General features: G+C 43.9%; 1 protein-coding gene across 1 annotated transcript in view; it reads left to right on the top strand.

Moving 5' to 3' along the window:
- SBNO1 (strawberry notch homolog 1) overlaps positions 1–27,381 on the top strand; it is a 113,395-nt gene that overhangs the window by 24,822 nt on the left and 61,192 nt on the right. Inside the window, 6 exon segments of the mRNA XM_068244404.1 lie at positions 205–309; positions 6,114–6,417; positions 14,277–14,377; positions 16,047–16,134; positions 18,666–18,826; positions 26,624–26,757. Coding sequence (XP_068100505.1) covers positions 205–309; positions 6,114–6,417; positions 14,277–14,377; positions 16,047–16,134; positions 18,666–18,826; positions 26,624–26,757 — 893 coding nt within the window.

Below are 27,381 nucleotides of genomic sequence, written 5' to 3'. Positions count from 1 at the left end.
AAATTGAGGTGCATCTTCACAATTGGTAATTTGGCAGCGTTTCTTACTTTTTTAAATATTTTGGAAGGCTTCTGCTTTTTCTGAATTTCATCTGTGCAATTCAGCTGTTTGTCTAGAGTTTGGCTTTCAACACACTGCTTGTTCCATGTTTTGTGTAAATTTTTGTACTTTTTTTTTTTTTTTTTTTTTTTTTTTATCCATTAGTCTGTGCCAATCAGCGCTCTAGGTGGAAATAAAGAAAGTGATGTGTCCGTTTCTATGAAGCAGGAGGCAGTGTCTATGACAACCCCGGGGCTGCTGAATGTCCGGGTAAGTTGCAGTCTTTCTTTCATATTAAAATTCAACTAAACACAAATTAAACTATAAATTACAAACTTTCTTTCTGGTTCGTATAGTCGCACATCCTTACCTCAGCAGATCAGGACAGTTCCATTCCTGGACGTGTTTAAATCCAGACTGAAAACCCACCTGTTCAGTTTGGCATTTGCAGAAATATAACTTTTGTTGTGTGAATACTTCATCCTACTACCAACTGCTGAATCTGAGAGAGCCTAAGGGCCCATTCACACCTAAAAGCACTAATCACTCGCGATTTGCGGTAGCGTTTTCTGTGGGTGATTGTTTTTTTTTTTTTCCCCGTGATTTAACGCACAAAAATCACTTTACAAATTCGCGGTTTTGGAGTGATCTCGATTAGCGTTTCTATATATGCTAATGGAGATCGCTCCTAAATTGCCAGAAAAATGCTGCATGCAACACGTTTGCGATTAGCGATAATCGCGGAACAACCGCAATTGTAGCTAATCGCTCAAGTGTGAACACTGCTATAGACTAATAAAGCACTAGCGTTTTTAAAAACGCTAGCGCTTTAGTGATTAGCGGGAATTACACAATTTCCGCTTAGGTGTGAAAGGGCCCTAAGCTCTTTGAGTCCTATGGGAGAAAAGCGCTATAGAAATGTTGTTGTATTGTACATCCCCCTCCTTTTTTTTTTTTTTTTTTCCAGTAATTGCAAAGCACCACTACTGCTATATATTGTTTGCACTAAAAGGGTTCCTGATTGCAGCTGAATACAACATGCAGCATTAAAGTGAATGTTTACCATTTTAAAAATTAAAAAAGTCAGATACTCCCCTAAGAAGAGGAAAGGCTCGGTCCTAATGAGCCTTCCCGCTCCTCTCCCGGTGCCCGGTCCCGCGCAGGATCCCCCGTGGCAGTATTCGACCAGTTCGGTCAAATACTGCCACTTCCGCTGCCGAAGGGAGCTTTCTGAAGCCTTCGGGAGCACTTGGGCTCCCGAAGACGGGCTGCTCCATACTACGCATGCGCGAGCGCCCTCTATGATGCACTCGCGCGTGCGTAGTATGGAGCGGCCCGTCTTCGGAAGCCCGAATGCTCCCGAAGACCTCCGAAGTTCCTGCGGCGGCGAACGGGGGAGCCAGCGCAGCACCGAGGGCACTGGGAGAGGAGAGAGAAGGCTCATTAGGACCGAGCCTTCACTCTCCTTCGGTGTGTATCTGACTTCTTTATTTTTAAAGTGTTACCCACTGGCTTTAAGAAAACTCTGCAAGAGTAGCAAAACTGGCGGTGTACACAAGCCCTTAGTGTGCAGTATATTTTCATCTATGTCTGAATTCCAATTCATTTGAAGCAGAATTCTGGGCCGCACACTGTTTTCTGGCAACTCTTTTAGATACTCTGTTTATACAGAGAGCAGACTTGTACCTTCCTGGTGCTTTCAGAACCTTTCCCAGCCTGATCAATGGTAATCTGCTCTTGGAGCTGACATGGCTCACTCTGCAAAAGATTGCAGATTAGTTGAGCAAGAACCATAGAGCATATTTTGTGTCTGAGCTTAGCATGTGTGTTTTTATAGTACTGTATACACATTAGTACTGTCTGCTGAGAGGTTGTAGCTTTTGCTTGGATATATGATTTTGAAGCAAACTTGAAGTGAAAAAAAAAAAAAACTTATGACGAATTGTATGTTGTACAGATAACAAATAGTACATAAGTAGCAAAGAAGTCTCCCTTATATTTAAAAAAAATAAAAAAAAACATTGCATCTTTCTGTCATGTTTTCAGTTTGAAACCGCAGTCTGTCTTTTTTATTCTGTAAAATAAAGCAGAAACCATGACCTTTTTAATTTTTCTGCTGTAAAAAGTTATCTCAAGCTGGCTCTCACTGCTTCTTGCCGATTTTAAAGAGAAATCTTAACCAAGAATTGAACTTCCCAATCAGTAACTGATGCCCCCTTTCCCATGAGAAATCTATTCCCTTTTCGCAAAAGGATCGGAGCTCTGTATGGCTGATTTTGTGGTGAAAGCCATCCCCTCACAGCTCTGAGGTCCTGACATCACACTGTGGGAGCCTTGTTGCATTGTGGGAAATAACAGCTCTTTCCAACTGCCATAAAAGCAAGCAGCATCTTCTTCCATTGACATCACCTGCCAGCAGTAAAAATGTCACCATGTGATAATTATCTGAATGTAAATCAGGGAGAGGAAAGATTTTACACTGAGCAAACACCGATTTAAATCATTTATACACAATTATTGTAAAAATTAAGCACTTATTACATTTTTTTTCACTGGAGTTCCTCTTTTTAAAGCAGAACTGAAGATCATTTTAAAACGTTTTTTACGTACCTGGTGCTTCTGCAAGCCCCCAGCAGCCGTCCTGTCCATGCTGGTCCTCCACGATCCTCCGCTGCCTCTCCATTTTGCTCCTCGGCTTGTAAGTCGAGGGGCCACTGCGCCTGCGCAGCCCTGCCAAGTGTATCATTTTTATGCGCTCCCGTCTGCAATATCGCTATTGCGGACTGGAACGCAAAGGGTACATGTGGCCAAAGCCGTGCAGTGGCCCGGCGGCGAAACCAAAAGTAGCTGGCAGTTCTTTGTGTTACTTTAAAGAGAATATCAGAGCTGCCAAAAAAAAAAAAAAAAAAAAAAAAATCACAACAACTTACCCAGGGCTTTCTCCAGCTCCTAGCAGCTGTTATGTCCCTTGCTGCAGCTCCACTCTCAGCCACCAGCCTGGGTCCCCCGAGAGGTCGTCCTCTACTACTGCACAAGCAGCGCTATCAATCACTTGCACATGGAGTGTGCGCAGGTGCAGAACTATGGCGCCCGCGCAGTACACGCCACACCACATGCGAGTGATTGACAGCGGCACTCGCGCAGTAGAGGACTACCTGGCGAGGTCAGCCTCTGCACCGTTGGGGATCCCAGGCCGGCGGCTGAGAGCAGAGCTGCGGCGAGGGGCATAGCGGCTGCTAGGGGCTGGAGGAAGCCCCGGGTAAGTAGGTGTAGGTTTTTTTTTGGGGGGGGGGGCAGCTCGGATATTACCATAAAGTCATTTTGGGGGAGGTATGTGTATGTATAAGTAAAATAAATGCATGTTTGGTAACCCATTCAGCGGTCATAGGTCTTTTGTTAAATATATTTACCGGTACTGGCCAGCTGCACACATTGTGGCTTTAGAAAATAGTAGGTAATTTTCACTGCTCTATTCTGACAGCAGAGACATTAAACATGTATTAACATGTAATGTCTCTGCTGTCAGAATAGAGCAGTGAAAATTACCTACTATTTTCTAAAGCCTCAATGGAATGCAGTAGGCGAATAAAGCAATTACAGTAATGTAATTTTCATATAATTTAGAATTAGACATATGATAAGATGATGGCAGACTCTTTCATCATAACAAGCTTGGGGCAATTTTTTTCACCAGTTACCTATAATTAAACTGAAAGTACCCAGTTATCTTGTAGATGCTGTACAAGCAAAGATCCCTAAATGCACATTTGCCTTTTGACCATCAGTGGGAGGAGAAGGGAATTACCACGTTTATGTTGTGCTACAAGATCTGAGCTTTTGCTTTTTCATTACAAGGGAATAAGAAACCATCAGAGTACAAAGATCACTCTTTACAGTATGCTGTTTGTTTTAGCAGCCAGTCTTGTATTAATCTATGGTTATGAAATGAATACTCAGAGAAGTTAGGGATCATTGCACTTTATTAAAGCTCTGCTGGACTAAACTAAATGGCATTCTGGTAGAGAACTGGGAACACAATGCCAGGAGCTTGCAAATGCCAAGCTGTTTGAGCTATGGCAGTTCCCATGTTTTATGAATGGATTGCAAAGTGGGGAGGTGGTCATGTTTAAAGGACAACTTTAGTGAGAGGGAATATGAGGCTGCCATATTTATTTCCATTTAAACAGTACCAGTTGCCTGGCAGCCCTGCTGGTCTATTTAGCTGCAATAGTGTCCGAATAACACCAGAAACGAGCATGCAGCTAAACTTGTCAGATCTGACAATGTCAGAAACGCTTGATTTGCTGCATGCTCGTTCAGGGGCTGTGGCTAACCATATTAGAGGATGATCAGCAGGACAGCCAGGCAACTGGTATTGCTTAAAGAGAATCTGTACTCTAAAATTCTTACAATAAAAAGCTCACCATTATATTCATTATGTTTTCCTGGGCCCCTCTGTGCTGTTTCTGCCACTCCCTGCTGTGATCCTGGCTTGTAATTGCCAGTTTTAGGCAGTGTTTACAAACAAGACATGGCTGCTAACCAGCATGTGATAGGCTGAGAGCTCAGTCTTTGACTCATACAGAGTCTGGAGGGGGCGTAGAGTGTGTATAGCTTCTTCCTATCACAAGCAGAGCAGCACATTCCAGCCTGATATATCAATTTAACAGTTGCGCTCCCCTGTTACACCCCTATTCTCTAAAATATTTTTGGGCCTGCAGCAACTCTTTACACTACATGCACATCCCAGAAAAAAGTCAGTTTTTATAGAGTGCGTTACCCTTCTGCATATATTTGCAAATTGATCTTTAACAGTTCCCACTGTATTAGTCTGCATTCACTGTATCCTCCTCCACTCAAAGGCCACTAGTTGTCCAGGTGCTCCAATAGGATCGGTCATCAGGGACAGGAGACATAGAAAAAACAAATACAAAAGGGAAAAACCATAGTGCGATCTTTCTGTATTTGCACACGGAGACCATCACCCTATGGGGGCCCAATAGTGCAGGTTCTATTGCGGGATCACCTCTGTCACCCTCTCTAGGGACCAACAAATGGCACGCTCCCCTTGCTGCAAGGCTGCCCCGCCTCACAGACAGCAACTGCGCTTGGCTTGTTACATTCGCTCTCCTCCACCGATCTTTCCTGAACTCGATCTCAAAACAGATAATACAATATCATAGTGCAGTAATGCCTTGCAACCCTGGGTTATCACAGCAGTGCACACCTAATTATTTCCTGCTCACCCTTTATTGCTGCTGCCCACCCTCACAGACAGCTGTCCTCATTTGATAAACGCCTCCACAGTGCTTCCTGGCAATGTATCACTCCAAGTAATGTAGATTCAGGTAACATCTAGGGCTAAGAGACTTCCAATAGTGTAAATCCACTTGGTTTATTCAGTGAAATTTAAAATACTCACAAACATTAAAGAGAATCTGAAGCGAGTATAAAACTCGCTTCTTCTCTTATATTCAGCAGGGGCATGTGTGCCCCTGCTAAACCGCCGCTATCGCACCGCACAACGGGGGTCCCTTACCCCCCAAATCCCCTCCGTCCTCGCCGGGGATCTCTTCCGCATTGAGGCAAGGCTAACGGCTATAGCCCTGCCTCATGCGCGTCTGTCAGCGCGTATCTCCGCCTCTCCCCCACCCCTCTCAGTCTTCCTTCACTGAGAGGGGCGGGGGAGAGGCGAAAATGCGCCGCTGATAGATGCGCTGTGAGGGAAGGCTGCAGCCGTTAGCCCTGCCTCTAGGAGCAGCAAAATCTACGACCAGTTTGGTCATTGATTTTGCAGGGGGGGGGGGGGTGTACCCCCGTTGTGCGGCGGTTTAGCAGGGGCACACATGCCCCTGCTGAATATAAGAGATAAAGCGTTTTTTTGTTTTTGTTTTTTTTTTTACTCGCTTCAGTGTCTCTTTAAGTAAAAAGTGCTTATAAAAGTTTAAAAGACTCGGACGTCTCCTCCTGCTGCTGGTCGCTTCCCTTCCTTGCTCCGCCCATGGCTAACTGAACTATTTCTCTAATTTTGGATAACGTGTTATAACTTTTTTTTTTTTTTTTTTTTCTTTCAGCCTCCATCAACAACAACATTTGTTCTAAATCAGATTAACCAGTTGCCTACAATTGGTAATACCATAGTAATGACAAAAACTCCTCCCGTTACTACTGCCCGTCAAACTATCACAGTGACAAAATTTCTTCAAACAAGTGCTCCAACAAGACCGACAGCAACACCTGTAGTACAGACTAACATTACCTCTGTACCATCAAAAGAACAAATTCAGTTGAAGGATTTGCTGAAAAACAGTAGTCTAAATAAGCTAATGAAGCTAAAACCACCTGCTAATATCGCTCAGCCAGTTGCTACAGCTACAAGTAGGTATCTTCCTACCCTACCTATAATTCCTTTCTAGGTTTATCAAGACAAGGTCCAATCGAATCCTGCCAAGGTGGAATTAGATTGGTCCATTTTCAAGCTACATAAATGTCTCCTTGGCTGTAAATTGTCTGCACTGCTTATCCCCTGTGCAGATCTAATCACAAGCCAGTCTGAGTCATTTCTTACCAGTAACTAATCACTTTCCAACTTTCTACAGAGGAGAATTCATTAATGTTGGGACACTGTATTATGGATTAGTGCCGTCACCCCGCCAGTATCTAATTATGTTATTTATTCTGTATGGTTAACTGTTACGAACTTCCTATATCTCCTTTAAAAGAGTTATCAGCCAAATGCACGAAAATAAGGTTTACTCACCTGGGGCTCTCTCCAGCCCTTTGCAGCCAACTGTCCCACGCCGACCACTCCGCATCCCGCCGTTCACGTGATCTCCGAGCTTGGTATTCAGGTCGACCGCGGGGTCAGCATGACTGCGCGAAGTGCTGCTGTCAATCACGGCTGCGTGAGCTGCGGCGAATTGCGCAGGCGCTAAACTACTGCACCTGCGCAGTTTGCTGCAGCCCACATGGCCGTGATTGACAGTGGCGCTTCTCACAGCCACAGTAAGGCCGACCCCGTGGTCGGCCTGGAGACCGGGCGACTGGCAGGGAGCGTAGCGGTCGGCGTGGGACAGTCGGCTGCAAGGGGCTGGAGAGAGCCCCAGGTGAGTAAACCTCATTTTCATATCTCCTTAAAACTTAAAGGACAACTATCCAGGTTGACTAAAATTCAAAATGCCACATATATTTCCAGTAATTACTAGCAGATGGCAATACAAGGCTTTTTTTCATGTTTTATATGAAGAAAATAAAATTTACAGAGAACAGTTCTCACTGTGGGCATTACTATACAGGACTGGGCCCAGTACATCCAGCGTACAGAAACAATTTTCACTTGCTCAAATACTGTGACTGGACCTGAATCTGTTCAGGATGATAGAAAGCAGAAATATAGCTTCAAATATGTGTAAATAATCGTCAGCTGAAGCTCTATGTTCCTGTCTGTGTAGCTCCCCCTTTTTTTTTTCTTTTTTTTTTTTGCTGTGCTGAGGCCTCTGAAAAGAATTTTAGTGTTGCTGGCTAAAACTCTAGAGCTATGTGGGGGTTTACAAAAAAGTTTCTTTGATAGTTGTTCTTGGGCCTGAACGATTTTAGGAAAACATTCAATTGAGCCGTTTCTGTCCGAAAATGCAATTTCGATTTCCTTCAAGGCAGTTAATGTGCGTCGACTCAGGTATTGCTGATTACTTGAGCCGGGCGGGGTGGTTCGGGGTGAATCCACTTGAGCCACTGATTGACAGAAGCTGTGTAAAAGCAGTGCATATTGCCGATGGTTAATGAGCCGGGGAGCGGGGCGAATCTAGTCCAGAGCGGCACACCGCTCCACCAATCGCTGGATAGAGATGGTATGACGGCGGCGGTAGGCTCATTAACAATCGGCATTATGCACTGCTAGCCAAGGCTTCTGCCAATCAGTGGCTCTACTATATGACGGAGCGGAGGTAGGCGGAGACATGCGGCTAAGCACAGAGGACACTGCGGGTGCTGACAAAACCGCAGCTACGGACGATCTGTAGATCATCTGCACCTGAATCGCGGTTTCGGTTTAAAACCTCAAAACCGTTCAGCCCTAGTTGTTCATTAAAGGACTTTTCTGTAACTATATAATAGATGAGATGCAACTACAGTATTCCAAGTTTTTTATGTAGCCGGAAACTCAGCCAAAGTGCTGCTGCAGCTACTGCATTTGTTGCCGAAGTTCTAAGATGCATGCAAAACCCAAAATATTTTTCTCTGATAACAGCTTCTGTGCTTTCTGCTTCCCTAATGTGGGATTTTGGATCTAGTTTTGAATTTATTTATTTTTTTTTTTTTTTTACTTTAGAATTGTGTCCAAATGAGTTTGCCTATAGCTTTGAATACTACACTGTGTGATGTTGTTTCCTTTTAAATAACAGTTGTCTAAATATTATTATTTTAAATAACAGTCCTGTTGATCTCTTAGGCTGCAGTAGTGGCTGAATCGCACACCTGAAACAAGCATGCAGCTAATCCAGTCTGACTTAAGTCAGAGCACCTGATCTGCATGCTTGTTCAGGGGCTGTGGCTAAAAGTATTGGAGACACAGGATCAGCAGGAGAGTTGGGCAACTGGTATTATTTTAAAAGGAAAAATCCATATCCTTAGTTTACAGTGGGTTGCAAAAGTATTCGACCCCCTTGAAGTTTTCCACATTTTGTCATATTACTGCCACAAACATAATCAAAAGTGGTGTACACATGAGAAGTGGAACAAAAATCATACATGATTCCAAACATTTTTTTACAAATTAATAACTGCAAAGTGGTGTCTGCATAATTATTCGGCCCCCTTTGATCTGAGTGCAGTCAGTTGCCTATAGACATTGCCTAATGAGTGCTAATGACTAAATAGAGTGCACCTGTGTGTAATTTAATGTCAGTACAAATACAGCTGCTCTGTGAGGGCCTCAGAGGTTGTCTAAGAGAATATTGGGAGCAACAACACCGTGAAGTTCAAAGAACACATAAGACAGGTCCAAGACAGGTCTGGGATCAAGTCATTGAGAAATTTAAAGCAGGCTTAGGCTACAAAAATATTTCCAAAGCTTTGAACATCCCAAGGAGCACTGTTCAAGCGATCATTCAGAAATGGAAGGAGTATGGCACAACTGTACACCTACCAAGACAAGGCCACCCACCTAAACTCACAGGCCGAACAAGGAGAGCGCTGATCAGAAATGCAGTCAAGAGGCCCATGGTGATTCTGGACGAGCTGCAGAGATCTACAGCTCAGGTGGGAGACTCTGTCTATAGGACAACTATTAGTCATGCACTGTACAAAGTTGGCCTTTATGGAAGAGTGGCAAGAAAAAAGGCATTGTTAACAAAGCATAAGAAGTCCCGTTTGCAGTTTGCCACAAGCCATGTGGGGGACACAGCAACCATGTGGAAGAAGGTGCGCTGGTCAGATAAGACCAAAATGGAACTTTTTAGCCAAAAAGTTCCAAACGCTATGTGTGGCAGAAAACTAACAGTGCACATCACTCTGAACACACCATCCCCACTGTCAAATATGGTGGTGGCAGCATCATGCTCGCGGGGTGCATCTCATCAGCACGGACAGGGAAGCTGGTCAGAGTTGATGGGAAGATGGATGGAGCCAAATACAGGGCAATCTTGGAAGAAAGCCTCTTGGAGATTGCAAAAGACTTGAGACTGAGGCGGAGGTTCACCTTCCAGCAGGACAATGACCCTAAACATAAAGCTAGGGCAACAATGGAATGGTTTAAAACGAGTCTCAAACTCGCGGCCCTCTACAGTATTTTCTTGCCCGCGCCAGGAAAACCTTCCTTATACTTCGCCTCTGTGCTCCTATATAATCCGCCACATCCGCACCCCCGCCGCATCCATCTCACTGAACGAACAATTTTGCCTATTTAAATTTAACTTACAGTTCGCTTCAGTGGTCCCATACGAGTGATCCGCCGCGTCCCCGCCTCTAAACGAGGGCTGCAGAGCCCCCAAATCGCCCAGGGGGCAATCCACCGGCATTTCCTGGAAGGGGCAGAGCTTTCAGTTTCAGCTCTGCCCCTCCTGACGTCAATCGCGGCGCATCGCCGCCTCTGCCCGCCCCTCTCACTCTTCCTTCACAGAGAGGGGCAGGCAGAGGTGGCGATGGTCTGGATTGACGTCAGGAGGGGCAGAGCTGAAGCTGAAAGCTCTGCCCCTTCCAGGAAATGCCGGCGGATTGCCCCCCCCCGGGCGATTTGGGGGCTCTGCAGCCCTCGTTTAGAGGCGGGGACGCGGCGGATCACTCGTATGGGATCACTGAAGCGAACTGTAAGTTAAATTTAAATAGGAAAAAAAGATCACTTCAGTGAGAATATGATTTTGAATAAAAATCAATGCAAGGGGTGTCATGTTCAGAAGAACTGTTGATGATCTTCACTCAATGTTCTATTCATGTTCTGGAGACTTCATGTTCATAAGAAATAATTAAAACTGTTAATGACATTTGAGCACTTTTTTTGTGAAATCCCTTATGCGGCCCAGCCTCATCCTGACTTTGCCTCCTGCGGCCCCCAGGTAAATTGAGTTTGAGACCCCTGGTTTAAAACAAAACATATCTGTTAGAATGGCCCAGTCAAAGTCCAGATCTAAATCCAATCGAGAATCTGTGGCAAGATCTGAAAACTGCTGTTCACAAACGCTGTCCATCTAATCTGACTGAGCTGGAGCTGTTTTGCAAAGAAGAATGGGCAAGGATTTCAGTCTCTAGATGTGCAAAGCTGGTAGAGACATACCCTAAAAGACTGGCAGCTGTAATTGCAGCAAAAATACAAAGTATTAACTCAGGGGGCTGAATAATTACGCACACCCCACTTTGCAGTTATTTGTAAAAAAAAAAAATGTTTGGAATGATGTATGATTTTCGATCCACTTCTCACATGTACACCACTTTGTATTGGTCTTTCATGTGGAATTCCAATAAAATTGATGCATGTTTGTGGCAGTAATGTGACAAAATGTGGAAAACTTCAAGGGGGCCGAATACTTTTGCAACCCACTGTAGGTTCCCACTACAGAAAATTCTGATGATCATTCTGCATGAATGATCAAGCATTTTAAAGCGGACCTGAACTTAGAACGTCCTCTATGCTGTAAAAGATACATAACAGCATATTAACCTTTTAGGGCTCGTTTCCACTGTTGCGGTGCGGAATCGCCTGGATTCCACCGCGGACGATATCGCATGCGGATGCGTTTCCGCATGCTGTTTTTCCCACGATTTTGCATGGCTAAGAAGCAGGCGAATTTAACCATGTCACTGCCTGTGTAAATTTCCATAACATTACATGCGAAATCGCGGGGAAAACCGCATGACAGAGCTGCATGCGATTTTTTTCCCTATTAAAAGCATTGCGGGCGATTCGCCCGCTTTCCAGCCGCACGTGAAATCTGACAGCTCCGCCGTGCAGATTTCCCCCGCACATCAAAACGCACCCGCACGATGCACAAGTGGAAACAATCCCATCCACTTGTATTGCCTATGCGAATCGCGGATTCGCTATAGTGGAAACGAGCCCTTATACAAAAACATTTCTTTGTTACAGCTGATACAAATCCTAAAATAAATCTGTACTGTTTCTACTTCCTGATTCATGGAAGCGGCCATATTGTTAACAGCCTGTACTTTCAAATGATCTTATCTGCCATGGCAGTCATGTGACACAGGCTAGAAATCAAATTACAACTTGTGATTAGACACAAATGAGGGGGAATTGAACAGGCTTGACTCTCTAAATACATACAGGGTGCATTTCTCTGTTTTCCTTCTGTCCTGTGCAAGAGTTCAGGTCCACTTTAACAGTTGCCCCATAAGGTTGGATCACTAAAAGTCTCTGATAAACAAGCACATTATTTATGTACTTTTCTCAGACGTTACTTGCGGCCTATGATCCCTCCTTTCTGTTCCATTAAACAGTAGATGCTGCTCAGCTATAGCCAAGGTATGTCTGTATAGCTCTCATGCTCCAGACTATCTCCCAAACAACCAATGCCCAATTTGTCAAGTGTTAGTAATTGTGCCTGTGTACACACCTTTAGATGGAGTGCAGAGTGATACTGTTACATTTAAACCCACTGCTGTCCACTAAACTTTGAATATTTCAATGTTTTGTAACTGTTGACTTTTGCTGTTAGGCTTTCTTTTTGGAAACGTTGTTTCTGCTGCATTCATGGGCATTTTACATTTGTTGCAGAAATTCTAATATTTTCTCCTAAGGTGGTAAGTGCCACCAAACCAGGTAAGGGTTCTTGCATATGGTGTTGGTTCCCCCCACCCCCTCAGCGTGCACACACTCCCTTACGGTGCAGGTTTATTCTCAAGGTTTTTTTTGGGTGAACGTTGGCTTATGCTGTCTACCAGTGGTTTTTCACATCTTTCCTCCCCCCACTGTTTTCAACACTAGGTTATTGTGTAGAACCAGCTTCAATTAAAATGTGATTGATAGTTGCATTGCAGCTTATTGTTTATAGGATTAATACAGCTAGCCTTATAGGTAACACTGTTTCCTCCCAGTCTCCTCTGTGCCCCTCTGAAAGCTAGCCGACTGGTACTAGTTGCAATTTACTTCACATGTGCTGCTGCTCACTCACTTGATCGCGCTTCTTTGGAAGGAAGCATTCTGTGCTACTGCTGATTTTTCAGAGGGGCACAGAGGCACAACCGAGCGGACTGGCAGGAAACTGAGGGACATGTAAGGCTATGGTTGGAGCTGAAAGAAGCCCCAGGTAAGTAAAATAGAACTTGTTCCCCCTTTAAAGAGGAGCTGTCAGCCATACTATCTCAGAAAAAAAACGCATACTGTATATAAGTACTTGCTCTACTTAACCTATGTATCACACTGTCCACGTTTTTGATTTGTGATTTTTCTACAGTAAAAAGAAAATCCCTTCTTAGCATCTCCCATTTTAAGTGTAGCTATTTTTGAAGCCAATCCTGATGTAATTTCCTCCCTTAGCCTCCTCTGCCTGATTTGCCCGCCCTTCACTATAGAAAGTGTATTGTCTCAGCATGAGAGATATTGGCCAATCTGGGAGGAACAGCGGTGTGGGAAGGGAAAACGGGAGGGAGAGAGGCTTCAGCCAATTAGGCTGCATTAGTTAAGTCTGAGGGTGAAGTAGAGAAGCAAAAAAGGACAACTCAGCATGCCCTGCAACTTCCTTTTTGCGTACCAAATTTTGTGTGTACCAAATAAGTCAGATAAACTGGGGAATGATCATTTATCAACAAGAAAAGTAATAGTGGTTTTAACTTTTGGATTGCCTGGTTAGCATCCTTATTACTTGTTTACCAGATAAAAATTTAAGAATTGATTTTTTTTATATTATGCCCGACAGTTACTCTAATGCTGGAAATACACGGTGCGTTTCCGCGTCTCGATTCTGCCGCCCGATCGATTCCCCGCTCAACGCCGTGGGCGATTCACTTATCTTCTGCTCATTTTCCTTATCTTTTTCCATTGTCCCCCATGCAGTATCGAGCGCTGAATCGATCGGGCGGGTGATCGGACTTGTGGGAAATTATCAATCGAGCCATCTAAATGGCTCAATCGAGTGGTACAAACATACCGTGTATTCCCAGCATAAAGGACAACTGAAGTGAGATAATGGAGTCTGCCATATCTCCTTTTAATCAATGCAGATTGTCTGGCGGCCCTGCTGATCCTCGGCCTCTAATATTTGTAGCCATAAGCCCCATACACATGCTCCTCAAAAGTCTTTTAAATGCACAATTATCAAACCAATTTTGTTGAAACACCCAAAAAAAGTTGTTTGCTATTGTTCAAACAACTGATAAGCAGCTCAAGTCAATCCAACTGTTGGATTGATTTGAGCTGCGTCTTATCAGTTCTTTGAACAATGGCAAAAAAAACTTTTTTGGGTTGTTTCAACAACAGTTTGATAATTGTGCATTTAAAAGAATTGTTGTGTATGTCCCTGAACAGACATGCAGATCAGATGTTTCTGACCAGATTAGCCACATGCTTGTTACAGGTGTGTGATTCAGACACTTTGGCAGCCAAAGAGATGAGCTGGATTGCACAGAAATAAATATAGCAGCCTCCATATACCTTTCAGTTTAGGGGCACTTTAGCTGACTTTTGTAAGAGGGGGGGGGGGGGGGGGTGTATATTTTGACCACTTGCTAAAATTATTTATTTTTCTCCCTCGTGAACTTTATCTAATTCGTATTTCAATTGTACATTTCAGCTGATCTACTCAATGGTGCAAAGAAGGATATTTCTAACAAGGAAGTAACAAGAATTTGGATCAATGATGATATTAAAATGAGAAGTTTTTCACCAACTAATGTGAGTTTTCAGTATGCCTGCAGATTTTCTTTCTCATTGTGAACTGACGCAGTTTTGCTCACATGTCCAGATGGGGTTGTATTTAGTTCTTTAACCAGTTCGCATTCGGTCGTTTTTCGCTTCATGCATCCGAACAATGTTCACCTCCCATTCATTAGCCTATAACTTTATTACTACTTATCACAATGAACTGATCTATATCTTGTTTTTTCCGCCACCAATTAGGCTTTCTTTGGGGGGTACATTTTACTAAGAGCCACTTTACTGTAAATGCATTTTAAAAGGAAGAATAAGAAAAAAACGGAAACAAATCATTATTTCTCACTTTTCGGCAATTATAGTTTTAAAATAATACATGCCTCCATAATTAAAACCCACGTATTGTATATGCCCATTTGTCCCGTTTATTACACCATTTAAATTATGTCCCTATCACAATGTATGGCGACAATATTTTATTTGGAAATAAAAGTGCATTTTTTCCATTTTGCATTCATCACTATTTACAAGCTTATGATAAAAAAAAAAAAAAGAAATATTTCATCTTTACATAGATATTTAAAAAGTTTAGACCCTTAGGTAAATATTTGTTTTTTTTTTTTAATTGTAATTTTTTTTTTTTTTTATTAAACATTTTATGTGGGTATTTTTGGGAGGGTGGGATTGAAATTGTATTTTTTTTTTTTGTAAATATATGTGTATTTTTATTTTTTTACATTTAGATGTAGTTTACTTTTTGGCCACAAGATGGCAGCCATGAGTTGTTTACAGTGACGTCACTCTAAGCGTACCACGTACGCTTAGAGCGACATAGGAAGCAGAAAAAGCGTAGCTTCCGAGAGAAGCTGTCGCTTTTTCTGCGGGGGAGAGGAATCAGTGATCGGGCACCGTTGCCCGATTCACTGGCTAACAAACCGCCGGCCGGGAGCGCGCGTGCGATCGGCCGCGAGGACGCGCAGGAGCGCACATGGCTTCCTGGACGTGAGTTTCACGTCCAGGAATGTCAAATAGTTAAGGCCTGGTTCACATTAGCGGTGAGTGCAACGGGAGCGGAATGTTTACTGTACAAACGGACCAGTATGCGAAAGGATCCAATGTTAAACCAATGGATCCGTTCACACCCATCCGCTTGTACAGCTCCATTGTCCATTCTGCTCAACAGACAAAAAAATGCTGCAGGACCTATTTTCCCGGACAGTTGTACCCAGCAGACCGGAAACGGAAAGTTTTGCAGCTACATAGGAATGAATAGAAAACTGACAGTTTACAGCACACTGGCTGTAAAAACTGACAGTTTTTTTTTTTTTACCTGATCCTGATGGCTGGATCCGTATGACCGGTTCCGTGAAAAACGCAAATGTGAACCGTGTCTTTGTGTTTACATTTTCATTTATTTTCTTAATCTGAAAGCTTTCAGTGTTGTCCCTTCACATCCTTTTTTTTTTTTTTTTTTTTTTTTTTTCTTCATCGCTTTCACTGCCATGGATGACATGGCATTTAGGCAAGATTTTACTCTTCACTGACAGATATTGCTAAGATCCATCTTGTCCAGAATGTCAAATGGTTGAAAGAAACCCGTGACTGAGGGCCTGTCAGTGCAAGGGTATGCAGAAGTGAATCAGTTTTTTTAATTTAGCATGTGTTAATTTGACATTGTAAATGTTTTCAGAAAGTGAAAGAGGAGGAAGAACCAGAGGAGGAAGATGAAGAGGAGATGGGCCATGCTGAGACTTATGCTGAATATATGCCAATAAAATGTGAGTTGTTATATGGATGATGGATTCCTTACTTGCTGTCACGAAGAATATCCTACATTGTTTAAAAAAAAAAGAAAAGAAAATTTGGAAAGTGTTACCGGTACTTGCACCCAGTAAGATGCATTATATGATAAACTTCCTTACCTTAGAACTGTCAAAGATTGGTCTGCAATTAAGTTCAAAGAAAATGTAAAGTATATCAGTTGTACCAAGCCAGCTTTGCGTCAGAAGCATTCTGTTGTACTTTAGTAAATCAAGAGGCGGTTTATTCTTCTGCTCTCATGTCTAATCGGATGCATGGGTAGTGCAGAACTACATATCACAGAATCCATAGCTCTGCTCTTAGTGAGGTACCTGAAGTGTCAAGTGGAAACCAATGCAAACAAAGGAGAACATAAAAACTCCATGCATGTTGTGTCCTGGCTGGGGTTTGGACCAGGCACTCTAATATTGTAGGGCAAGTGCTACTTGGCCGTTGTACTGTTGATGTCATAAATGTAATCTCCCAAAAAAGGTCCATGCCTTTTGAGACCAGTAGGCATTCACTGGCTGGGTACTTATTAAATAAAGGAATATATAGGTATAAGCTATTGCACAATATCATATTTTCTTTAATACTGATAAATTTGTATGAATGTCCACGTAGCACTGTAAGAGTAGGTTTCGATTATAAGTATAGTCGGTACTTAAAGCGGTTCCGAGATTAAATACTAACTATAACAAGTAACTTGTCTATATGTCTTATCTAAAGTTTAGATAGTTTACACAGCAAATCTAGCTGCAAACAGCTTTAATAGAATATGATTTCTTCCTGTGATACAATGACAGCAGCCATGTTGTTTGTAAACATTACACAGAGACAGACTTATCTGCATCTTGAGCAAAAAAAACTAATCCTCAGCCTTCTCCCCTCTGCCTCTGAAACCTTTTGGCTAGTATATGCCTCCCCCTCCTCCTGCCCAGACTGAGCTCCCATGAGCCCTTGCTACTGTCTGAAAGTGCCTTGGCTCTCTGAAAACCTGTGGGCGTGGCTTGTTTAGTTTATAGGGAATTGGAGTATCAAAACAAAAACAAAAGTATTTGGCTTGAGGAATGCCCTATAAACAATAGGAAAGGAACACAATTATGCAATGAGTAAAAGTTCATCTCGGATCCACTTTAATACTTCATGGCTGGGCTTATGGACAGGTTAGAGTTTGTAGTGTGGTTGATATCCTTTACCTGAAGTCCTAGATAAGTGGAAGTGATTTATGATTGATTTGACGGTGTCTGAATGTTCAGGTTTTCTTCAGCTTCCTCTAGGCTTGTGCTGTAGTCCTTGTTCCAAAACTGTACTTTGTACTCAGTCTGGCCACATTTTCCTGGCCATGAGAGGCGACCAGCTTAAACACTAAGGGCTGGGACCACTAGAGCATTTTTGGCAGCGTCTTTTGGGATCGCTTTCAGTCACCAGTGATTCCCCAAAACGTTTTGCCAAAATAATTGGATGGAGCAGATCCCTTTTGAGCGATTTCAAATGGGGGAAATACAATCGCAGGACATGCAGCATTTTGCGAGCATTTCAATTCTAATGTATTGTATAGGAATAGGTAAATCGCTTCCCAAATTGCGTACAAAGCACTACCACAAATCTCTAGTGCTTTGTAGTGAGTCCCAGGCTTAAAGAGGAACTGTAACATAAAAAGATCCCCTGGGGGGTACTCACCTCGGGTGGGGGAAGCCTCCGGATCCTAATGAGGCTTCCCACGCCGTCCTCCATCCGTCAGGGGTCTCGCTGCAGCCCTCCGTGGAGTCCGGGCAGCGGTGACGTCATTATTTACCTTCATGGCTCCTGCGCAGGCGCTCTGACGGCTGTCGGCTCCGAACTACACGGAAATACCCGATCGCCGTCGGGTCCGCTCTACTGCGCAGGCGCAAGTTTCCTGCGCCTGCGCAGTAGAGCGGACCCGAATGAGATCGGGTATTTCCGTGTAGTTCGGAATGGAAAGCCGCCACAGCGCCCCCGCTGGAGCCAGCAAAGGTAAATATTGAAATGACAGTCGGCACAGTCGCCGGCTGTTCGGAGGGCTGCGGAGAGACCCCCGTGGGACAGAGGACGGCGTGGGAAGCCTCATTAGGATCCCGAGGCTTCCCCCACCCGAGGTGAGTACCCCCCAGGGGATCTTTTGAATGTTACAGAGTCTCTTTAAGGGTCCATTTCCAATGAATATTTGTAAATATTTTCATTAGTACAGAAAGCAATGCTGTTTTAAAGGAATAGTTCCATTGAATGCGTTTTTTGTAGTCTGTTCCAATCGGAAAACATTTCGACACCTCACACAATGCATCACTTTCCCATGTAATGATTTTCACTTATGCTAGATGCATGCAAAAATTTGCATAAATACTTGAATACAATAATACGAATATTCTCTTTCAGGGAAAACTCGTGTGAAATGTAATATCATTGTGGAAGCACGGTCTAATGTATTCTCAAAATGTTCATGACTTATCTCATGATTAGTATTAATTGTATATTTTTCTCCTATTAGTGAAAGTTGGACTGCGACACCCCGATCCTGTTGTAGAGACCAGCTCTCTGTCCAGTGTAACGCCCCCTAATGTTTGGTTTCAGACCACTATCCCTGAGGAAACCATTGATAATGGCTGGCTATCTGCTTTACAGCTGGAAGCCATTACATATGCTGCACAGGTTGGTTGATTAAGACTGAAGTACAATGTATAATTCTGTTGCTAGATAGGTATAAGAGCCAGTTTCAAAAAACACCTTGAGGGCCTTTTTCCACTAGCCTGCGATTTGCGATTTGCTTCTGATCGCAAATCGCAAGGTATATTAAACTATTGGAAACTGCAGCAGCAATTTCCATTAGTGCGATCCGATTGTGATGCGATTTTGGTCAAAGCGCAATCGTCGTCCTGCTGCGTTTTGTATGCGATTGAGCTGGACTATGAGTATAGTAGCTCAATCGCATGGTGGAAATTGAAACGCGATGAGCCCTGAGTCCTTATTGATGCCTAAAATCGCAAATGCAACCATTTTGCGTTTTTATGTGCTGACAAATTGAAAGGACCAATCACAATTAAAATCACAAATTGCTACACAATTGCTGGCAAAAAGCTTACACTTTTTAAAATCATTCCCAAAAGAGCCAAAAATGCTCATGAAATTGCTTACAAAATGCAAATTAAAGAAACCTAAACCAATTGGATTTAATTTTAGTAATTACCTTTTTCAAATATGTACCGTATTTTTCGGACCATAAGACGCACTGTTTCTCCCCCCAAAATGGGTGGAAAAAGTCACTGCGTCTTATGGTCCGGATACAGCAATTTTGGCCAAGTTTCTGTCCCCTGTTCTCAGTCCCCCATCCGCTACGTCATGCCCCGTGTGCTGTCCTGTGTCCCCTGCTATTTCCTTGTGTCTCTAGGGGCCCCCGGGGTAATATGATGCTAAGGAGTTAGGGACAGGTTGTACCTGGGTGGAGAGAGAAGCGATCGTAGCCGCGCCGATCACAGCCCGCACCGATGAGAGAGGGCGGCAGAGCATCCCAGCTGACCTGCAGACCGGCGGCTTACAGCATAACGGGGCCACAGCGGCGAAATGAGTAGCGGTAACCATCCATAGGAAAGCCGCTGGCTGGTCCGTGCACGCTGCTGAAGCCCATCTCTCGTCACTTCCGCTTATGTCACTAATGCGGAAGTGACGAGAGATAGGCTTCAGCTGCGTGCACGGACCAGCTAGTGGCTTTCCTATTGACGATTACCGCTACTCATTTCCCCACTGTGGCCTCGTTATGCTGTAAGCCGCCGGTCTGCAGGTCAGCTGGGATGCTCTGCCGTTCTTTACCCTTTCACGGTGCGGGCTGCGATCGCTGGAGCAGTCGGATCCAGATGACTTCTACCTCCGCCGAGGTAAGCTGGGATGCTCTGCCACTCTCCCCTTTCTCAGTCCGGGCAGTAATGATGCGGGCTGCGATCGCTGCAGCAGTCGGATCCGGATTACTTCTACCTCCGCCGAGGTCAGCTGGGATGCTCTGCCACTCTCTCCCCTCTCTCGGTGCGGGCTTTGATGGTCCGGGCTGTAATCGCTACAGCTGTGGGATCGGGATGGCTTCTCCCTCTGCTCAGGTACAAACTGTCCCTCACTCCGGAGCTGCACATTACCCCGGGGGCCATGGGTGCTACATGCTTCTCCCAAGGATGACAACTTGCTGGGGGGAACTGGGGAGGGGTGTGCAGCTGGTTGGCAGAGTGTCATGTGATGAGGGGATGAGGGACAGTCTGGGCAGGGGAGTCATTTGCTGTAGAGGGATGGGTGTCATGTGCTGGGGGGGGATAAGTGCTGTTTTACAGAGGAAGGAATCTGACTGGTGGGGGTGGGGACAGGCACCATTTCAGTGTTTGCCATAAGTACCATATTTCCACATCACTGCACACAAAAATCAGGCCAGGGGACACTCAGGATAGGAAACACAGAGGACAAGGGGACACACAGGACTCAAGACAGGAGGACAGAAGACAAAGAGGGACACATATGAGGACACAGGGGGCACATATAAGGACACAGGGACATAATAATTGGGGGGGGGGGGAGAAGATACTGAAGATGCACTGCACCATGGACGCACCAGGTTCAGTATATTTTTCCCCTGGTTTTTGTCCTCTAAACCTAGGTGCGTCTTATGGTCCGGAGCGTCTTATAGTCCGAAAAATACGGTAATCATTTTTTGAGTTTTTGCCACTTTTCCTTGCTCCTCAGCTTTTCTTTATGCTGTATGGCTGGTGGTGTAAATTCTAACGGTCCCGAAATATGGCGCTGTAGCCGCTCTGCTTTCATGTTCCGAGCGGCTGACAGCGCGAGAATTCCCTCTCCTCCACTCGTGCACGAGCGTCTTCTAGTCCTGCTCGCGTCCACCCGTCCGTCCTCTTCTCCTGGGGTGGGCAGAAGGATGGGTGCAGAGATGCCCGCGCACTGTCACGATTGCGTGAGCGCGCGCACCCTTGACATACGAGGTGCTTTAGGTTTCTTTTAAAAACGCTAGCGATTTGTAGTGGGTCCCAGGCCTAAATTTTATTTGAGATGCAACAGTGCCTTAAATTCAGGTCGGCTTTAACTGGACAGACCAAGAGGGACACCAATTGATCTGGGATTTGTGTAATACTGGTTTGGTCTTTGAACCAGCTAGATCAGTGTTCCCCAACCCTGTTCTCACGGCCCTCCAACAGTGCATGTTTTGTGGAAATCCTAATGCTACATACACACTTGAGATAAAAGTATTTGGAAAAGGCAAGACCACAGACCAATTTGACGTCCGAACGACCGGTCATTTGGAAAAATCAGACGGGTGTATGTACCTTAACAGACATTCATCTCCAGATCAGATCCACCAGGATGGATCTTCAGATCTGCAGATGATTGTCTGATCAGCAGATGAATGTCTCTGTTAAACAAGGTGTGTATGAGATCTGCAGATATCAGACTATGAATTCATTTTGCAAGAACGGATCTTTTGCAGATACTGATCTGACAGCATCTTTGTGTACATCATCTTGCAAAGATTTTTATCTGATGGGGAGTTCAGCACAATAGAATAGACTGTGTAGAGTATGGCTCTCGTACTACATGGAATGGGAAAAAATTGGTCTCTGATCTTGCCTTTTCCCAAAATTTTTATCTCAAATGTGTATATAGCATAATGCTGGGAATACAGTGTTCGTTTTTGATGTGATTAGATGATTCGATAGATCATTTCCGACACGTCCGATCTCCCTTTCGACGCTCGATTTCTGATAAAAGTGAATGAAAAAAGATAAGAAAAACTATCAGAAGATAAGAGAATCGACTGCAGAATCGAGCGGCACTAACGATCGAGAGGAGAATCAAGAGCCAGGAACGAACCGTGTATTCCCAGCATAAGAGATAGTTAATCGGCTCTGCTGAGGCACTAATTACCTCATCTGTGAATGTTTGTGGTTTCCTGCAAAACATGTATGGTTATGCCTTGAGGACAGGGTTGGGGAACTATGAGCTAGATAACTGAACACCAGAGCTTTTAGCTGTTGGTTAGTGCCTGAATATACGATGAATAGAATCAATATTGTTTCTGCACCGTATAGCAGGGAACCATTCATAGGTTTTCCCAAGATAGGATACCACATCAATATTATCTTCTAAATATTTGCCTTGGTGGCTATACAAATCAAGTGTATTTTTGACCAGGTGAAGTCACAGGCACTGTTTCCAGAGTTCCATGTATGGTAATTGTCATTCTTCTGGCCTGTAGATAGGCGCATTGATCCATTTATAAACTTCTGAGATAAGGCTTTTTCTTGGGACTATTAAGATGCCCATAAACCTAACGATTTTTCTGCTGATGTAAATTAAATGAAATTGTCGCGCAAACGCTGATCAATTTCCGTCCAAAATCAATCGTTCCAGCCGATTCCCAGCGATCCGTCCGTGCAGAAGTTTTTTTTTCTCGATCGCCGGCGGGTCGGGAGTGCGTCGATAGCGGCGTTCAAATGCACGTCGACCGCAATACAGCGGAGATACATCGCCTGTTCTGGCCGGCGCGACTCCCCCGGCCTCCTCTGTCTTCTTCTCAGCTCTGGGCTCCAGAGCTGCAGCTTCACGGAACTTTCTGTCCCGGCAGGAAGTTTAAACAGTAGAGCGCCCTCTACTGTTTAAACTTCCCCTGGACAGGAAGTTCAGTGAAGCAAGCCAGCCGGACCGGAGACCAGCGCGGAGAAGAAAGCGGAAACCGGGGGAGTTGCGCCTGCCAGATCAGGTTATGTATAGCTGGCGGGCAGGCGGCAGCTCCACAGATGGTGATCGGTTTCATGCTGAAATCGATTCACAATCTGTTTGCTGTAAAGGCAGGCATACGATCCCTCTCTGATCAGATTCGATCAGAGAGGGATCTATCTGTTGGTCGAATCTGATGGCAAATCGACCAGTGTATGGCTACCTTTATCCTAGATGCATTCAAATCTTCTTTAAAAGGATAAGGTAAGATATTTGAATAGCATGCTGAGAAAATGTTTAACTTGTGCAAATATTGTAGATAGGATTTTTTTTATTTTTTGTAAAAGATCCTTCAGACTAGTGTACAAGTAAATTTTATGAGAAAGTGGATAAAGAGCGTTTTCCAACAAAAATTTTTATTTGTCCAAAAGATGTCAGGATGAAATTGGAGGTTCCCATACAAGGGAATCTTAGTGAAATTTCAGGAACTACCGGGGGTATCTAACTTCAGGTGAGACTGTTGGGTTCTGTACATGGGCTAAGAGCCGAAATAAGGCTGGTTGGGTAGAAGGGAGTCGTCAGATCAGTCTCCATTTCTGATGTACTTTTTGGGACCAGGCTTCCATTGTTCTATTTTGGGATGCCTCGTTAAGTTGTAAATGTGGAGAACTAATAGATCACTGTATTTTCTGTTTAGTTGAATTTTTGTTTATTCTTACAGTTTTTGGTGCAAGATAAATTGCATCTTCACTGATTAAGCTTGAGCAGTGTGGTGATTTTATATACGGCTACTGAGCCAAAACTGTTTTTTTTTTTGGTCACTGGTGAATTTAAATATCATTATAGGAATTTATATTTCTTGAAACGTTTGTTGCCATTTGTAGAATTACCAGTAGGTTTTTATTTAGACAAAATATTAGGTGGCATATTTAGTTGGAGAACTTCTGATTTGTCATTATTGGTCTTGTAACTGGAGCCCAGGTTGTCCAGGGCTGATGCACTGTGAAATATTTAGGAGGAAAAATGTTGGATAGAAATTGTAATTGGCTCATCCGTGAAAAGATAATTTTATTCATACTGGGCTAAAGAAATACATTTTATGGCAAGGTTGCCTCTAATTATTTTTTTTTTTTTTTTTTTTTCAGTAAAGTGCTTTCAAATTTGTCTCTCTGCTGTGGCAGTCAGCTGACATAGCTGAGGGATCAAGTTACAACTTGTGATTAGACACAGATGAGGGGGAATTAGGCAGGCTTTACTCCACTTTAAAAACGACGTGCAATCTAATCTCCAAAGTTTCTCTAACACCTGTTAGTATGTCAGTAAATAATGATAAAATAGGTATTTAAAGTACTTTTCAATGTTCTATGGGCATATTGTATCCTCTTACCTGCAGATTTGTGTTTGTTTGTTTTTGTTTTTTTTTTTGCAATCCTACTTTTTGAGATTCTTGGCTTGGACTGTCAGCTTTCCTCTTCTAGGATGTTGAACCATTTTTGTACATCTTCCACTTTATGTTCTAGTGTTAAGCCAGACACAGGCTTCATTCTTTCACACATTTTAAGGTCTGTGCAGGCTGATACCATTGCTGTTCTAATGGTTTAGGTTGCTGTTTCTTGGAAGTTTAAAGTAACCCTGATACGAACATTATTGAAAGATTTATACACACCTGGAGGCTTTCTCCAGCCCCCCCCCCCCCCCCACAGGGATAGCTCCCACCCCATACTCCTCCGCCTTCTGGTTCTCCCGTTACAAGCCCCAATTAGAATGGTGCGTCGGTGTGCACTGTGCATACCTGGGTGTGTGCGTGCATACCTGGGTGTGTGCGTACACCCCGCCGCGCTCCCATGACCGGGAGCAGCCTGCACAGTACGTTCCCAGCTATGGGAGCGAGAGAGGGGTTGCGCGTACAGCCACACTGCGCATGCGCCGACTGGCCCTGACTCGCCCAACTTACAGGGCTTGTAACGAGACAACGAAGAGGTGGAGGATATTTGGCGTGGGAGCGATCAGTGTGGAAGGGCCAGGAGAGGAAGCCCTAGGTATACATAAATCTTTTAACTGCTTGAGGACCAAAGGCTTACACCCCCTTAGTGACCAGGCCATTTTTTTTTTTACAAATTAGCACACTACAGCTTAAACAGTTCACTGCATGGCCATACATCTTGGCACATAAATGAATCTTGCCTCTTTTTCTTACTTTTTTTTTTTTTTTGTCCTACCCCTCCCCCCTTCCGAGATCCAGCCCTCTGATCATGTCTCATAGGCATCAGCCTATGAGAGGGATCTGATTGTGAGCCACTCGAGTGGACAGCCAAGTGACACAGCTGTTCCCAGTACAGTGCTGCACTGGATCGTAGCGCTGAGCAAGTAATTAAGGCAGTTTTTTTTCTATTATTAACAGCCTGCCAGCTTCGATCATAGCTGACAAGCTGTTTATGGAGTTGGGATGCGCGTGCATTGCCCACAAATCTCTGCCCCCAGGACCTGACACCAATCTGTATTAGGCAGTCCTGGGGGAGCCACTCTGCGGCCGCCATTTGGAGTTAGACGGTCAGAGTGGTTAATAATGTTCATCTCTGGTACACTTTAAGCATTTTTTTTTTCTTCCCAGTATATATGTGCCTACTTGGTCTATTGGCTCCAGCTGTAGGTCTGAGCTTGCTGCCATAAGAGCTAAGCTTTCGCTGCCAATGTTGGCTGCTGGAGCAATTTTTTTTTTTTTTTTTAATACAAATCTTTTTATTGATGCTGACATAAAAAGATACAAAAATTGTACAAAATACAACAGAGAAAGTCGACCTATTGGTCCAAGAAGTATAAACCAGTACATAATCATCTCTAAAGACACACTTCGCGCTGATACAGATGGTTATTATGGCTAAAATATGCCCGCACACCACTAGTTCGCCTCCTCTGTTCTTTAGTAAAACAAAATTGTACATACAGAGGTTGGCGCTCTTAGTGTGGCCCTGCACTTATGGGCAATGCTTTTAATGTCCCCTTTGACACAAATGGATGTACATACAATTCACCATCCAATATGCAAAACCCAGCCCACTGCAGAACCATTCAATACATATACAATCCAGATTGTGACAGTTAAACGGGTGTACAGTTCATGAGTCCTTAAAACTTTATATGGAAGCACAAGTCAAAACAGTTCATGAGTCCTCTCCCCCCCGGATATTGCAAGTACACTCCTTCACAGTTCTCACTACTCCTTATATCATTTCCCAAGAGTGGGTCATATGGACAGTAAAGACTTCACCACACCCCAGTGAGATACACTCACCGTGTGCTATGACCTGCTGATGGTCAAATGGAGCCTTGGGACAGTTCCCGGGAAGCGGAGTGATGCTACTGAAAATCTGCTTTAGGACACACTGTCAGAGCTAATCTTTAACATTAGAATTTTCTCCAGCACTGCTCAGGCTATCCTAATCATCCCTTCATTTCATGCCATATTTCTGCTTTCGTCCTGCTAATGTCTGTAAGACCATCATTGAACATAAGCTTTGCCAACAACTTGTCCTAGGCTGAGGAAACAGAGTAGTATACTGGTATAAATGTTTAGGGGTTCTGTTTAGGACTGTTTCATGTTTTTCACTAACAGTTACTGTTACACAAACTGCTTCCTGTAATCATCCATCATTAAAGTGAACCTAAATAGTGACTATGTGACATAATCTGGAAACCATACACTGCATATGAATAACCATTTTTACTATGTTTTTTGATATATAGCAACATGAAACCTTCCTCCCTAATGGTGAGAGAGCTGGATTTTTAATCGGTGATGGTGCTGGAGTTGGCAAGGGCAGAACTATTGGTGGAATCATATTTGAAAATTATCTATTAAGTAGGAAGAGATCGCTTTGGTAAGCCCAGTATACAGTACTACTACAGAACCTATTGTCAAGCTAAATTGAGTTAGTGTTGATTAAAGAACACTTCTGTTAGGCCATGCGTATACTATGCATGTTTTGTCATGGCATCATTTTGTATTCATTTTTGCATCATGCATGCATTTCCTGAAAGCTGCTATACATCCAGCAGTTTACAATTGCACCATTTTCACAGTATTTTAAAGTTAGTCCAGAGGCTTCCCCGTTCCTCATTTGTTTCTCCGTTCCTGTGCCGGGCCCCTTTGAAAATATTCAATAGTGTGAAATATAGTGCTTGCAGGCGCAAAGTACAGCTAGCACGGCAGCACAGAGCCCCTCATGCTGCCCACATATTAGTAGGCTGCTGGTGAGATGGGCGCAGGGTGAGCCGAATGATAGCTCACCCTGCTGCCACTCAGATTCCCAGTGGCATTAAATACTATTCCCCCTCAGAGTTGTCACAACTTGGAGGGAGATGTAATTCAGGGTTCAGCGATCGCCGGATCACCGAATTACCCTTACGTGTACTATAGCATAGCTGCTACAGCCTGCTTCACTCATGCACGGCTTTTTCCACTGTGCTACTGTGGAGGAGTGGGCCAAACTGGCATAGGTGCA

The sequence above is a fragment of the Hyperolius riggenbachi genome, chromosome 1 (genome assembly GCF_040937935.1).
Source record: "Hyperolius riggenbachi isolate aHypRig1 chromosome 1, aHypRig1.pri, whole genome shotgun sequence".
In the NCBI taxonomy this organism is placed as follows: Eukaryota; Metazoa; Chordata; class Amphibia; order Anura; family Hyperoliidae; genus Hyperolius; species Hyperolius riggenbachi.
Note: the sequence above shows the minus strand (reverse complement) of the source record. Positions and strands in the feature narration are given on the sequence as shown.